This window comes from Crocuta crocuta, unplaced genomic scaffold (assembly GCF_008692635.1).
Source record: "Crocuta crocuta isolate KB4526 unplaced genomic scaffold, BGI_CrCroc_1.0 scaffold120, whole genome shotgun sequence".
Taxonomy (NCBI): domain Eukaryota; kingdom Metazoa; phylum Chordata; class Mammalia; order Carnivora; family Hyaenidae; genus Crocuta; species Crocuta crocuta.
The window spans coordinates 389267-406352 of NW_027527375.1; the positions used below are offsets into that span (position 1 = coordinate 389267).

General features: G+C 34.2%; 1 protein-coding gene across 4 annotated transcripts in view; it reads left to right on the plus strand.

Annotated features, from left to right (window-relative positions):
• Positions 1-16119, plus strand: part of LARP1B (La ribonucleoprotein 1B) — a 115106-nt gene extending 98987 nt beyond the window's left edge. For 3 of the 4 annotated variants that reach the window (XM_077766135.1, XM_077766204.1, XM_077766508.1), the window contains 5 exons: positions 7746-7906; positions 8281-8425; positions 12826-12935; positions 13646-13773; positions 15345-16119. In XM_077766135.1, the coding sequence (XP_077622261.1) occupies positions 7746-7906; positions 8281-8425; positions 12826-12935; positions 13646-13773; positions 15345-15482 (682 nt within the window). In that variant the 3' untranslated portion in view covers positions 15483-16119. Of the gene's footprint in view, positions 1-7713; positions 7907-8280; positions 8426-12825; positions 12936-13645; positions 13774-15344 lie in introns of those variants that run through there. The other variant, XM_077766271.1, reaches the window with a different exon arrangement.
• Positions 16120-17086: the final 967 nt, after the last annotated feature.

Sequence of the window (17086 nt, forward strand, 5' to 3'; positions counted from 1 at the left end):
AATAGTTTTTAAAAAGAAGCCAAAGGAGGGGGAATAAATGGGACAATTTTCCAGTAAGTACAGTAAGGAAAAATTGAGTGGGACAGTTATTTTTTTCCATTTAAACTAGTTTCCATAGGGGCGCCTGGGTGGCTCAGTCAGTTGAGCGTCTGACTTTGGCTCAGGTCATGATCTCGCGGTTCATGGGGGGCTCTGTGCTGTCAGCTAGCTCAGAGCCTGGAGCCTGTTTCAGATTCTGTGTTCCCTCACTCTCTGACCCTCCCCTGCTCATGCTGTATCTCTCTCTCTCAGAAATAAATAAAACATTTAAAAAAAATTTTTTAAAAACTAGTTTCCATAAATATATACTCTTAAATAAAAAATATTTAGGTTTATGAAAGATTCTAGATAATCAGTGACATAGATTCTGAGTGAATTAATGTGATAAACTATCTACTCAAACTGTATTAAGAATACGGAAATAAAACACTTACTTTGAAATTTTTCCTTTTGGAAGAAAATGGATTAGCTGAATGTTAGTAGTACGTGGTTTTTCTTTTAGCTTTAATTTTTTTAAAAAGACTATTATTTATCTCAAAGGAGATAACAGAGCAAACCTTTTATAGTGCCAGTTGTGCAACATAATATGGTATGTTTTATCCTGTAGAGTGGATGCAGAGGTGATTTACTGCTAATTACTTTGTGTGTCTTGTACACCCATTGTGTGTTTAAATAAATGTTTTCAGAATAATTATCTGACCAACTTTCTAAGTGAAAACTTGAGGAAAAATTGTTTTGACTGGTTACTAGAAGAAAGGATTAAATAGTTTCATTCAAAGAAAATCTGAAAATATCCACCTTTGTCTTTCCAGTGATATTTATTTGGTACTTTTACATTTGGTTCTCATTAGATGTATTGTCCTTAAAAGATAAAATATATATATATATATATATATTTTTCACTCCTTTTGTGTACTTAGGGTAATTTTTGTGTTCTAAGCGATTTTGAGAGTTTATTTTTCAAGGGTATTTTTTTTTAAATTGGAGTAGTATATTTAGAGATCAACAGATAATGGTGAAAGATGTTTAATCAATAATATTTAGTTTAGTTGGAACATTTAGTTAGGCATATGTTTCTTCCAGTCTATCTTTATTGTATCTTTTGTTATTAATAATTCATTTATATAGTGATATATTCATTCCCAGGTACCACTTGACCTTCTCCTACAAGTAAAATGTATCAGGAAAGCAGGAACTTAACAATGTGTTGGGCACTTTTCTAGGCACTGAGTATACATCAGGGAACAAGATAAATCCAGTCACTACCTTTCTGAAACTTAATTCAGGGATTGACAGACAAGTATTTACAATAATGAGTATGTAGTTTTTCAACTGACCTATTTTTTAGAGTAGTTTAGATTGACAGCAAAAATTGACCAGAAGATACTGAGAGTTCCTATCTACTTCCTGCATTCCCTGCCTCCCACACCATAGACTCACCTGCTGTCAGCATTCATATCTTTATCTCATCTACATTAATGTAATTATGAATGTGATTAGATTTAAATCTACCATCTTATATTTTGTTTGTCTCATCTGTGTTCTTTTTCCTTCTATCTTTTGGATCAGTTGAGTTTTAATAATAATTCTCTTTTATTTCTACCATTGGCTTTTCACTTATATCTCTTATTTTTATTGGTCTTATGTAGTTCATAATATACATTTTAACCTAGTCTACTTTCAAATTATACCACTACATGTGTAGCATAAGAATCTTAACACCATAAAGTTCCATTTCCTCTCATCCTTTGTTACGCTTTGTTATTGCTTTTCTTTAGACAATATCTTTTGAACAAATGACATGAGACATTTTAAAAATATTTGCTCTCATTTTTAGCATTTGTAATGCCCTTCATTTCTTAAACATTTCTTGTTGTACAGGTCTAATAGCAATGAATTCTGTCAACTTTTGCTTATTAGGAAAAGTTTGTTTTTTTCTATTTTGTAAGATGTTCTTATTGAGTATAAAATTCTTTGATGGTTCTAGGTATAGATATGGATATATGTATATAAATGTGTCTGACACACCAAGTATTTATCCTGCTTGTGTTCCTCTGAAATTAGTGGATTTATTGTTTGTTGTCTTTTATTAGGTTGGGAAAATTTTCATCTCTTAGCTCATCAAATATTTCTTGCTATGTGTTCTTGTTGTTTATTCCCCTTCTGGGGAATTCCAATTACATGTACATTAGACCGTTTACTAATATCTCACAACTCTTAGTTGATCTGATCTTATATTCTACTCTTTTTCTCTTTATAATTCATGTTGGATAGTTTTGATTGACCTGTGTTCAAGTTTACTAATGCTTTCTTCAACTGTGTCCAGTCTCCTGATAAACTCATCATGGGAATTCTCTATTTTTGATATTGTGCTTCATATATTTTGTATTACCATGTGACGTTGTAATAATAGTTTTCCTGCTGAAATTCTGTTATGCATGTTGTTTTCCTTTTCCATGAGATCCTTCAACATATTAATCTAATCATAGGTACTATTTTTTAAATTTTTTTAATAGTTTATTTTCAAGTTGGTTTCCATATAACACCCAGTGCCCATCCCCACAGGTGCCCTCCTCTATGCCCATCACCCCCCTTCCCCTCTCCCCTACCCCCATCAGCTCTCAGTTTGTTCTTGGTATTCAAGAGTCTCTCATGGTTTGTCTCCCTCCCTCTCCCCAACTATTTTTCCCCTTCTCCTCCTCCATGGTTCTCTGTTAAGTTTCTCCTGTTCCTCTTATAAGTGAAAACATATGGTATCTGTCCTTCTCTGCCTGACTTATTTTGCTCAGCATAACACCCTCGAGTTCCATCCACATTGTTACAAATGGCCAGTTTTCATTTTTTCTCATTGCCGTGTAGTATTCCATTGTATAGATAAACCACATCTTCTTGATCCATTCATCAGTTGATGGACATTTAGGCTCTTTCTGTGATTTGGCTATTGGCGAAAGTGCTGCTATGAACATTGGGGTCCATGTGCTCCTATGCATTATCACTCCTGTATACCTTGGGTAAATTCCTAGCAGTGCCATTGCTGTCATAGGGGAGTTCTGTTGTTGATTTTTTGAGGAACCTCCACACTGTTTTCCAGAGGGGCTCCACCAGTTTACATTCTCCCGACAGTGTAGAAGAGTGCCTGTTTCTCCACATCCTCGCCAGTATCTAGAGTCTCCTGATTTGTTCATTTTAGCCACTCTGACCAGCGTGAGGTGGTATCAGTGTGGTTTTGATATGTATTTCCCTGATGATCAGTGATGCTGAGCATCGTTTCATGTGTCTGTTGGCCATCTGGACACCCTCTTTGGAGAAGTGTCTGTTCATGTCTTCTGCCCATTTCTTCACTGGATTATTTGGTTTTTGTATGTGGAGTTTGGTGAGTTCCTTATATATTTTTTATTTTTTTAAAGTATTTTTGAGTGAGCAAGAGAGTGTAAGTAGAGGAAGAGCAAAGAGAGAGGAAGACAGAAGATCTGAGTGGGGCTCGACCTCACCAATCATAAGGTCATAACCGTGTCAAAGTGGACACTTAACTGACTGAGGTACCCAGGTGCCCCTAATCATAGTTAAAGTTCATTGTGTGATCATGCCAGCAGGCATCTGTAAGTCTCATTCTGTTTAATTTTCTTGTTATGTCTGTCTCATAAATTTTTATTGAATTCTAGATTCTTATTGCTTCATTATTGGTGTATAGAAATGCAACAGATTTCTGCACATTGATTCTATATCCTGTGACTTTGCTGAATTTGTGTATTAGTTCTAGCAATCTTTTGGAGTCTTTCAGGTGTTCCATATAGAGTGCTACATGTCATCTGCAAATAGTGAAAGTTTCACTACTACTTTGCCCATTTGGAGGCCCTTTATTTCTTTTTCTTTTCTGATTGCTGAGGCTAAGACTTCTAGTACTATGTTAAATAACAATGATGAAAGTGGACACTCTTGCCTTGTTCCTGACTACAGAGGAAAAGCTTTCAGTTTTTCCCCATTGAGGAGGATATTAGCTGTGGGCCTTTTATATTTTGCCTTTATGATGTTGAGGTATGTTCCCTCTATCCCTACTTTGTTGAGGGTTTTGATCAAGAATAGATGCTATAATTTGTCAAATACTTTTTCTGAATGTATTGACAGGATCATATCGTTCTTATCCTTGCTTTTTTTAATGTGGTGTATTGTGTTGATTGATTTGTGAATATTGAACCACTCTTGCCGCTCAGGAATAAATCCCACTTGATCATAGTGAATAATTCTCTTAATGTACTGTTGAATTTTATTTTCTACTATCTTCCTGAGAATTTTTTCATCCATGTTCATCAGGGATATTGGTCTGTATTTCTCCTTTTTAGTGGGGTCTTTGGTTTTGGAATCAAGGAAATGCCGGCTTCATAGAATGTGTTTGGAAGCTTTCTCTCCATTTCTATTTTTTGGAACAGTTTGAGAAGAAGAAATATTAACTGTTCTTTAAATGTCTAGTAGAATTTCCCTGGAAAGCCATCTGGCCCTAGACTTTTGTTTATTAGGAGATTTTTGATTACTAATTCAATTTCTTTGTTGATTATGGGACTTTTCAAATTTTCGATTTTTTTCCTATTTCAGTTTTGGTAGTTTGTATGTTTCTAGAAATTTGTCCATTTCTTCCAGATTGCTCAGTTTGTTGGCATATAGTTTTTCATAATATACTCATAATTGTTTGCATTTCTGTGGTGTTGGTTCTGATCTCTTCTTTATTGTTTGTGATTTTATCTATTTGGTTCCTTTCTCTTTTCTTTTTGGTAAGTCTGGCTAGGGGTTTATCAATTTTGTTATTTGAAAGAATCAGCTCTTAGTTTTGTTAATCTGTTCTGTATATTGTTTGTTTGTTTCTATATCATTTATTTCTGCTCTTATCTTCATTATTTCCCTTCTGCTGGCTTTAGGCTTTATTTGCTCTTCCTTTTCCAGCTCCTTTTGGTGTAAGGTTACGTTATTATTTGAGATTTTTCTTGCTTCTTGAAATAGGCCTGAATTGCAATATACTTTCCTCTTAGGACTCTGCTGCATCCCAAAAGGTTTGGACTATCATGTTTTCATTTTCATTTGCTTCATGTATTTTTAATTTCTTCTTTAATTTTGCCATTCATTCTTTAGTAGGACGTCCTTAACCTCCATGTATTTGATGGCTTTCTAGATTTTTTTCTTGTGATCTCAAGTCTCATATAGCATTCTGATCTGAAAATATCTATGGTATGATCTTGATCTGTGGTATCTTGTTATGGCAGCCTGAGCTGTCTAATACAGATGTGTATATATATTTTTTTAACTGAAAATAAGTGTGAGGATATGTAGAAACTGGAACCCTTGTGCATTGCTTGTGGAAAATGCTGCAGCCACTATGGAAAACAGTTTGGCATTTTCTCAGAATTCTAAAACATAGAATTACTATATGACCCAGTTATTCTACTCTAAGGTATATACCCAAAAGAATTGAAAATAAGGAGTTGAACAAACACTTTTATGTCCATATTTATAGAAATATTACTCATAATAGCCAAAAGACGAAAACAATCCAGTGTCCATTAACAGATGACTGCATAAACACAATATGGCATCATACAGTGGAATATTCAACCATATAAAAGAATGAAATTTTAATTTATGCAGCAACATCGATGGACCTTGAAAACATGCTTATTAAAATAAGGCAGACTCTGAAGGGTAAATATAGTATGATCCCACTTGTATGAGGTATCCAGAATAGTCCAGTGTAAATAGAGAAAGTAGAATAGAGGTTATTGGGAGCTGAAGGAAGGAGGAAAGGGCTAGTTATTGTTTAATAGAGTTTTTTGGGGGATGATAAAGAAGTTTTAGGTATAGATATTGGTGATGTTATATAACATTGTGAGTAGCTAATGCTGATGTATAGTGAGCATGCTTAAGAATGTCAAAAATTATAAATAGCATATATATTTAACCATACAAACAGACATGCATGCACACACTCCTAAAAAAATCACCACTGATTTTATTAGGGAAGTTTTTAAGTATTAGTGGAAACTGTCAGGCTCATGGTCACAAATACAAGGTTTCCAAGATTCCAATATTTGTCTAAGAACTCAGAGTTTTCCTTGACATTAGAGATTCATTTTGTTCGTTTTCAGAGAAATGTCTGACACAAAATGCAATCTGAATATCCATAATTTGCTGTTTTCTAATTAAAAATGTTGTTGCAAGAAAAATCAGCAAGGTCAGCTCACTACTTTATGACAAGTGCTTTGACTGAAGACAACTGTTTTAGTTTGAGCTGCTATAACAAACATGCAATGGACTAAAGCATTTATTTCTCACAGTTCCAGGATCAGGGGTACCAATGGGTCCAGTATCTGCTGAGGGCCTACTTTGCAGATGGCCATCTACTTGTATCCTCTTATGGTGAACAGAGAGGAAGCTAGCCTATCCCATGTTTCTTTTTATAAGGGCACTCTCCCCACTCATCAACTCTACCCTCATTACTTAATTACCTCCTAATACCATCTTATTAGAGGCTAGAAATTCAACATTCAGTCCATAAAAATAGCCACTGTATTTTGATACTGCTGCAAAAGTGCTTTATGCTTTCCATTTTTTAAAATTGTGATTAAAAACTCATATGACAAAAATTTTACCATTTTAACTGTTTTTAAGTGTACAGTTCAGTAGTGTTAAGTATATTCACATTGTTGTGAAACAATTCCAGAACTTTTTCATTTTGCAAAACTAAAGCTTTTGTCCCATACAATAAGACAAGTACTCAAGGGTTGAGATTTCATAACGTTAATTTTTTTGCTTAATCAAGGATTCCTTAAGTTGAAAGAGGTACTTTTTGAAACTTACAGTCACTAGTATGTAAAATTTGGTGCCTGTGCCTCAATTTGCATTAGCAATTTTATACACCATTGCTTTAGAACTATCAGTGCAAATTCGAATACACTGAAAAGGGCAAATAATACCTTAGTGTTAGTATGAAAATAGTTTTGAGTGGCTGACTTCCTAAAGGGATCTTGGGAAGCTTTCAAGCATTCTTAGGCTACACTTTGAAAACCACTGATTTAGATCAGCATCTTAGGAAGATCACTTTGCAAAAAATAAATAAAACAAAACACAGGAAGATCACTTCAGTGGTAAGATAGAGGAGGGAGACCAGTTAGTTCGAGTGAAGGAAGAAGAAAGCCTATATTTGAATAATGGAGTGTAGATGAAAAGGCAGATTTAGGTGAGATTTCAGAAGTGGAATTGATATACAGAACTGCAGGTATGTCTTTGGATTCATAAAATTATTACCTTTGTGCCAGATTTTATTCCTCATTTCCATTTACCCAATGTACATCATTTACCTAATTACTCAAGAAAATTGAAATTTTCTCTAGTATCATAAGAAACTAAACTAAAAACTAAACTAAACTAAACTAAACTAAACTGGATCCAGAATAGGAATAAGCTAGTTATTCAGTTATGTGCTTCTCCTTACTGCTTTAGTTTGAAAATTTATAACCCTGTTCTTTATCAACTTCTGCATATATCTATGTGTTGAACATAAATAGCAATCCAAATATATATCTTTATGTCTTAGTTTAGTTTTAGGGACTAATGTCTTTTCCACTGTTCAGACACAATAACAAACAAATAGTACAAATTGGTTTAAAAACTTGGTTCTTGATATTTCAGTTTGAAGACTTTTTTCCCCCCTCCTCAAACAGCAGTTCAAATGCCTCTCCTTCAGAAGGTGCACCACTAGTAGGAAGTTATGGATGTACTCCTCATTCATTCCCAAAGTTCCAGCACCCTTCTCATGAACTTTTGAAGGAAAATGGCTTTACCCAACAAGTGTACCACAAGTATCGTCGAAGATGCCTAAGTGGTAAGATGCTTGTCCTTAAAATAGCTATATTTTAAATTAAAATATAATATTAGAAAGTATGACATTTAATATCAGGTTAAGATATTCTTTTTTTATAATTACCTTAAGTAAATGTGTTTATACACATTTTTTATTCATGTATTTTGTAGCTTATATACATTAGGAAATGAAGTTTAGTATATTCTTGTTACTATTGGCAAATGCTTAAATTTGATCAGTGAATCAAAATGGATTAATATTTGTTCCTTATTTAGAAGAAAGCCAAGTACATTTTAGAGATTAACATGTTTTAGTTTTCCTTATTTTGAGTTATATAAAATGTCTGCTGTTTTGACGCTAACAAAAAAATGTTTTATTATTTTAACTTTTTCCAGAGAGAAAACGCTTGGGAATTGGCCAGTCCCAAGAAATGAATACCCTCTTTCGTTTCTGGTCCTTTTTCCTCAGAGATCACTTCAATAAAAAAATGTATGAGGAATTTAGACAACTTGCTTGGGAAGATGCAAAAGAAAATTACAGGTCAAATATTTTCTCACATTTTACAGTTGAAGGGAGTTTTCAAAAATAATTTAAAAAGTGGTTAAAGTAGCCCAGTTTTGAACTGTGAAAGTAGAACAACATAACTGGGGACAGGGCTGTATTAGTTTCCTATTGCTGCACAGCAAACTACCCCAAAACTCAGAAGAGGGAAACAATAAACATTTATTAGTTTACAATTTCTAAGGGTCAAGACTCTAGGAACAGCTTAGCTGAGTGGTTCTGACTCAAATGTCTCATGTGCAATCAAGGTGTCAGACCTGGCTACAGTCTCTAAAGACTTAGGCTGGAGGATCCTCTTCAAGCTTATTCACCTGGCTGAAGCTCCAGTTTTTCACCACATAGGCCACCACTGGGCATTTAACGACATGACTTCAGAGCAAATGATCTCAGAAAGGTGGAGACCTTCCAAGACGGAAGTCTTGGTGTCTTGTATAACCTATGCTTGAAAGTGACATACAATCACTTCTGCTGCGTTGTGTTGTGGCACATAGACCAACCTTGGTACCATCCCTGGTGGGAGGAGATAACGTTGTGAATACCAGGAGGTAGGATCATCTGGAAACATCTTAGGGGTTGGCACAAAGGCCACATGAAATTTGAAAGAGCCGTTAGAGATTTCCTTGCATATGCACATACATCCCCAAATTGATAAATACTTGGAGCCAAATTAGTTGTTAAGATGTCTTGAGCCAAGAAAAAATAAGGCCTCTCATGATACATCCACATTCATCTGTCACATCTCATTTTTTCATCCTAGTGCTCTAGACAACAGTAGTACGGAACGTATTTTCTGGATGACCCAAGCTCTTGCCTCTAGATGGTTATATGTATTCTTACCTCTGCTTATTCTGCTTGTCTCTTCTTCCTCTCTCTGCTTTGCTAACTCATGCAAGCAGTTTATTCCTGGAAAGGGGAAGAAAAGAAGAAGAGATGGAAAGAAGAAAAAAGGATAATTTTATGCTCAATATTTACCTAAATTTACCATTCTTCAAGTTCTAAAAATGGACTCTACTTGTAAATCTTAAATAAGAATATATTGTTAACATCTCAGATATTGTGATCTTTGAGATGAATACAAAATGTTACAAAAAATTTTTCTGGTAAAAAATTATATTTGTCCTGACTTGTGGAAAAATAGACTTTCATTTTCATCCAGAATCTTTATTTTCATTAGGAATGATAGATCCATGATATGTGTACCTCTGTTTCTCTCACTTCTATTCCTGACATCTCTAATTAATCCCAGAACTACTTAATAATGTTCTTGAATTCAGATTTATAGTCTTTCTTATCACAGTTTTAATAGCTACTGCCAGTTTACCAGGTTGGGTACAAAAGGCAAAATTTGCCATTTCTGATTTTGATGTTATTCAAATACATTGAGAACAAAACATTTTGATGTTATTCAGACTTTGGTTTGCTACTCATTAGTGGGTTGTGAAATCAGTTTAGTAGTTTGAAAAATGTCAGACTGCACTAGACATAGTAAGGTAAATTTTTTTTTTTACAATTTATACATACATGCAAATTTAGAATTGTTTGCAAAACTTATGTATGCTTTTTTATATATGTGAATGTTGTGTCACCAGATAAAATATTTTTCTTACTACTGGATTTAGAAAAGTTTGAGGGCCACCTGGGTGGCTCAGTCCTGAGGTTGACCATCCAGCTCTTGATTTTGGCTTAGGTCATAATCCCAGGGTCTTGGGATTCTTGCTTAAGATTCTCTCTCCCCCTCATGCTTTCTCTCTCTGTAAAATAAAAAGAAAGATTTGAAAGTCACTGTTATAATTAATCTCCATGTCTTTTGCTGTTTCTGCAAACAATTTCTGTTTGTTCTTCAGGACTTTCTAATAAATGCCCATGCCTATCCAAGTCTAGGTTGGGAATTCTTCTTCTGTGTTCCTATATTAGTCTGTATGTTTCTAGTAGCTTTTTAACACATAATTTTGGGTCTATTTCTGCAATGTTGGTGATTAACCTGGATTAGCTGTTCCTTAGGAAGTATGTAGCACAGTTGTTAAGCATCTGAAGGCTTTGAAATCAGGCCTAAATTTGAGTCCCAGTCTATTAACTCACTGTGAGTTGTCAAGTTATTAATCACAACAAGCTTTAGCTTCTTTATCTATAAAGTAGGGGAAATTGTGGTAGATACCCTCAAAAGATTATTGTGAATATTAAACAAAACAGAACATATAAGGTCTTAACGTATTACCTGATACACAGTAAGTACTCAATAAATTGTTACTGTTATTAGAAAGAAGATCAGTACTGAATCTATCCATTGACTAAATTTAGCAGTAGGATAGTTTTAAGAAGGAAGGAGAGAAATAACCTTTATTGTCTTTAATATGCCATCTCTGATCTAAGTGCTTTATAAATATTATGTCATCTGTTCTTGAAAAGTAGGATATTGTTATCCCCATTTTCAGGGATGTAATTACAGGCCTAGAATTCAAATACAGTTATTTCTGCTTCTCATCCTTTATATTTTCTACTCATCTAAGCTATCTCACAATGAGGGGTAAGTGAATAAATGACAACTGGCCATTTGCCCTTGCCCTTCACTCTGGCAGTTATGCTGCATAGTTGGTTTGTTATTGATGTTAAACTTCTGGTCTTTGGAATTGGTTTGCTAAAAAATAAGACTAAAAATCTAAACATTGTAGTAGTCTATTGGCCTTTACCAGTAACCTTTAAGAATTCTAACATTCTTCTAGAATGTCATTTACTTGATAAAACCCAAAAAGCTCTCAATTCTGCTTTCAAGGAAGGAAGGGAGGGAAGAAAAGACAGAGGCATAGGCTTCACTGCCAATGATTTGGATTTCATTTGTTTGGAGCAAAAGCCTTGGCATCAGTATTTTTTAAAAGCACTCCAGATGATTCTTATATATAGCCAAGGTTGAGATATCAATGATTTATACTTCTATTTACATATAAATACATAAATTAATATCAATATAATATCCCATAAGAGGAGTATCAAGGCGTGCTCGTCATTTCTGACCTGGTGGTTACTTAGTCCTTAGACCTCTAGCCTTCAGTCATATAAGCTCAAAGAATAGTATCACTTATGGCTACCGAAACAAGGGGCTCAGGTCAGTGTGTGGGTGTAGTTGGTAGTCCTACATTTCTGTTGGTGGCTTGCCAAGAAACCTATTTATTCTTCTGGACATATCACCACTTTCCATCTTGTAAATAAGCTAGTTATAAAAGACACACACACACACACACACACACACACACCTTTTTGTGAATAAAAGCCAGGCAAAATTACGTTACCAGTAGTGAAGAAATTGTAGTATTTATTCCACTAAGGCACCCAGAATGATTTAAGGATTCTAACTAAAAATCTATTAATTGTGACTTGTTTTAGTTGAGTAGGCTAGACATGGTCCTTTTACTGCTGCTCGGAAGACTGTATTCACTGTCATGGGTTCTGCTTATCACCATTAATTAAAGATTGAGCCCATGTAGTTTGCTGATCCACTGTCCAAAATTTGTCTTGGGTTTTCTAGGTAGTTTGAAAAGAAAACAAGGATATTTGCTTCCTGATTAATGTAGTGATTACAGTTATTTTAGCCAAATATGAAATGTACTTTATAACTAAAGTAGGGGAGGTCTATTAGGAGCCATTTAATTAGGTTTGTCATTTATAGTTAAGTAGGTCAACTACACATAGGGTCTAGGGCACAAGAGTATCGTCTTTATCTCTCCTGAGTAAAGATTATGTTCAAGAGTATTTAAAACCATGCACAAACACACCATTATAAACCTTAGTTTGGAAAAAATCTAAAACTTTCTTTTTTTTTTTTTTAATATTTTTATTTATTTCTAGGAGAGAGAGAGACAGCGTGAGCAGGGGAGGGTCAGAGAGAGAGGGAGTCACAGACCGAAACAGGCTCCAGGCTCTGAGCTGGCAGTCAGCACAGAGCCCGACGCGGGGCTTGAACCCACGAACTGCGAGATCATGACCTAAGCGAAAGCCGGACGCTTAACCAACTAAGCCACCCAGGCGCCCCTAAAACTTTCTTAATGTCACTAACTCTTTTGACCATTTTAGAAATACCAGGAAGAAATCCTCTGTCCAAAGGAGCCGTACTCCGGTTGTCCACAGGCTGCCTCTCATTCTACAGGTTCCCAGTATAGTTCCATGAGGTGCTGTGGCTGAGTGAATAAAAAGAGCAAAGCCATCCAGGGATTACTAATTACCCATTACAGCTTTAAAAACCTGCATATTAAAAATTACATTTAAGCCTTTATTTTTTTGCTTGGGGTTATTTGTGCCATGTTTCCTTGTTTTAGTGCTGCTAAGTATGAAATCTTTGGATTGACATAGCAAAATTTTTATTGTAAACCATTTATTTCCTTTTGCAGGTATGGATTAGAATGTCTGTTCAGGTTTTATAGTTATGGACTAGAAAAAAAATTCCGACAAGAAATTTTTAAGGACTTCCAAGAAGAAACCAAAAAAGACTACGAATCTGGTAAAACAAAACAAAACAAAAAACCCCAATAATCTTATTTTATTTAGAAATTGTAAACCTGAGTCAATAAATAGGGAAAGTTCAGAACTTTTTTCAGAATAGGCCATTTAAGACCTTCAGGCCACTATTATGGTTCTTGATGAAGGATGGATGGAGCACCATATAGTAAGAAGGTCATTCCTGTGAGGTCTTAGAAAATGACTACACCCATGTGTTTTCCTTTATGAAGTAGTATTTTGCCATTTTCCCCTTGACAAACATGAAGATGATACTCACTGATGTTCTATTACTTGAAAATTCTTTGTAACATCAGCAGGTATGCTTGGAAAGATGGACTAGCACAGTGGGTAACAGTGCAGATTTGGGGCTAGATCCATAAGTCTGAATCCCATTTCCACTACTTAGTAGCTGTGTGACCTTGGTTAATTACTTAACTTTGTTAGCCTCAGTTTACTCATCAGTAATACACATAAGTACCTATATTACAGGGTTATATATGGTTCGAATTCGTTTAGTGTATAAAATCTAAATAATACCTGTTACATCGGAGATGCTTACTAAATGTTAGCTGCCATTATTATTACGTCTTATTCTCAGGAACTAGATAAAGTGTTCACTGGAAGATAAATGATCAATTGCTGGTAGGATCATGTTCAATATGAATCATTTAAAAATTTCTGTATAACGTGTATACTTTTCTTTGTTATTAGGTCAGCTGTATGGATTAGAAAAGTTTTGGGCTTATCTAAAATATTCTCGATCTAAGACGCAGTCTATTGACCCAAAACTTCAGGAATATCTCTGTAGCTTCAAGAGGTTAGAAGACTTCCGCATTGATGTAAGTTTTAAGTCCTTTCTTCTTTAGTCTTTTTATTACCTTTAGATTTTGAGCTATCCGTGACTTTCTTAACTTGGATTTTACAACTTTTATTTTAACTTTTTATTTCTCAATTTTAATTTCCTAGTTTTGAAATCGAACTTTAAAACAGTTGCTAAAATAGTACAGAGAATTACCATATACTCTGTTTACCCAGATTTCCCAAGTATTATTAACATCTTACATAACCACAGTCCAATTGTCAGTTCGCTTTAATTTTGATAAACCCCTATAATTAAACATTTTATAGATTTAGTAACTTTTATATGGGCATGTTACTAATTTCTCACACCAGTTTGAAGATTGTTCACTTTCTATGTGCCTTTATCCTATAGTTTTTATAATAAGTGCTAATGTAACAAGGATTTAGGCTTCCCCACACATAACAAGAATGTTATGTATATATGTAGACACCGGAGAGTAGGCTTTAAACAATTTAATTTCAAGAGGACAAGGAAAGCATTACAAAAAAAGAATGGGATGAAAATAAGATAAAGGAAAAGGAGGAAAAAGAGAAATAAGGAGAGAAGAATCAAAAGAACAGAAAAGAGAGGTGGAAGGAATGCTAGGTTCATCTCTGCTTAGTATTGACATTTTGTGGAAATAGGTTTGATGGCCTAGAGATGGAATTAATAGAATTGCCTGTCTTTGAAATTAAAGTGTTTCTAGAGTGGCCTAGCCAGTTCTTTCACAAACACATCCTTGCTCTGTAATAGTGACTTTTGCCCTATCTGAGCAGGAACTAAGAATTCAGGCCTCCGCTTTTTAAATACAATAGAAGATTGGAGAGGAGGTTATGGTCTTCTCTACAAATGAAATATTAGTCTGGTGGTGTATAGTTCTGGGCTCCCAAATCTTTGTAATTGGAAAGGCCTTAAAAGCTGTTTTGTTTTGTTTTATTTTGTTTTGTTTTTTTGTTTTTTTTTTTAGTGCAGAATATGTTTTCACTGCCTACCCTCACAGTCCAAGGGGATTTGGGAGCTTTATGGATATTTATGTTTGAAAATGTTTAAAATTAGCACATCAGTAATCCTTTCCAGCCTCCTTATCCTGGAAACCCTAGATAAACTTTCAAACTTGCTATAGATTATTTAACTTGGTCTTTTTACCCCCTGCTGCTTTCATTTATCTGTTAAACATTATCATTCAAACAAGCCTAAGATAGGTGTTTAGGGTTGAAAGGGACTAGAGTTGACAGAAGTTGAATAAAGCAGAAAAATAGCCTCTTTGAAACATTTTCTTTGAGGCAGGGACCCAGCCATATTATTTAGGCTCTGCAGTGTAGTTCAAGCCCCAAAACAAAGAGCATTTTGATAAACACATGTTGAGTGAAAGAATGAACAAATACTAGTAGGCTGATTTATTTGAGGAAGAAATGTAATACTTTAAATTGCTGTTCAGTTTTTGTTATGCTAATAAATCTTCTCAAGTGCCAACTTAGTTTCCTTCTGTGTTTAAAAAGTCTGGCCTTAGATTCTAAAGGGAGGAAAAATAGTAAAATTGTCGCTATTATTGTCTTTCATAATTTGCAGCCCCCTATTAGTGAGGAATTTGGAAGAAAAAGACATTCATCTACATCTGTTGAGGACAGTAGTCGTCATAGACTTCCATCTAATTCCTCTACAAAGCTACCAAATGCTGCTAAGCCTACATCTGCTCATCAGCTTTAGGTCCCAATAAACTCTCCCAGAAGGAATACTTCACAGGAGTCCGTGACAATTCACACCTGAAAAGTGCTGCCTCAGTTTCAACAGATGGTGAAATGCCTGAGAAATAGACTCTTATGTTGCCCTTGAAATCAACATTTACATCAGCATTTATTTGGGAAAAATCTTCTGATGTTTAATTGTGATAATCTCAAAAAAGAAAAAAGGAAGAAAAGTGGTAGCGTTTTTTTCTAACAAGATAAATTCTGAAACCATTTTCCCTGATGTCATGAGCAAGGATAGTTTTGGTGACCTTTTACAGAGATCCTCTAGTAATGTATTTTGGTCTCAGTATTTCTTTTTTAAGCAATTGTTTACAAGAACAGCATTCCTTAAATATATACAAAAACAATACAAGGAATGCCTAACATTTCAGCTCATACTTCTTAAAGAAGATATAGTATGTTGTATTCATCTCTTCTATAGAGCTTTCCTAAAGAATCCAATTACCCCATTATCAATTCATATTTGAACTTATCAAAAACAAAGGAAGATTACGTATATGTTTTTTAAATTCAGAAAAAGAATAGGAAATGATACATTTGCTTTTCTTTTTGATATATAGCTCAAGGAAACTTTTCTTTTTTTTTTTTTTTTTTTTTTTAACCAAAGTAGAACAATATTGCAGTTAAATTGAAGTATGAAGTATGTGCACTTTGGATGCTGGGTTTGCTTTTTTCCCCCTAGTCATACCTCATGATTTCCATAGTTATTTTTGTGCTGGTGTGGAGTGTTCTGAATTGGTGTCAGCTGGTTACATATTAGAAGAGATTTGCTTTTTGTGATTCTGTATAAACCTGAACAAGTAATTGAAAACTGGGTTGGAATATTGTCCTAAATCAATTAAATCTCACACCGTTTTGAATGTATCTGCTGTTTGTACATTTGCAGGTGAGTATGTCACAAGCAGTCAAATTATCTTCAATTTAAAAGGAGTACTTAGTTTTTCCTGTTTCTTTTAGTTTTGTTTTATGCTCATGTTTTCAAGCGTTATAGCAAATTGATTTTTAATTTTTATTGCTCTTGCAACTGATGTAAATGATAGTTTCAGTTTTGTGGGAATTAAAAAAATAAAGCACTTATTCTAAATTATTTGAATTGATTTTTAATTATTTTGTTTAGAATACAGTGGAAAAGCTAGAATAGTCAAATAATGCTAGTAGAAAACTATTCTATTTTGTGAATGAAATTTCAGTTATAAGCCTATATCTATTTTTATTTACCACATATTTTCCTGGCAGAGCAGCTAGTTTAATACACTAAATTATAATTTTCTTTTTGATGTTTTTATAAAATGACAACATTGAAAAACATAGAATCTTTGGATAAATGGGCTATTCATTAGTAAATGAGACTTTTATTCATTAGTTTCACCCATGCATAAATGATAATCTGCAGTTTTGTATACAATATTTGGGAGTTATTTTGATGTGTTAATTTTAAGAAATAGATTTGAATATCTAGAAAATAAATTTACTTAGAGATGTTATAAAGAGGACGCAAAACAACTAAGGGATCAGAATAATAAATTTCTAAATGTTCTCGTAAGTGGATATGTAGTTCTGGCT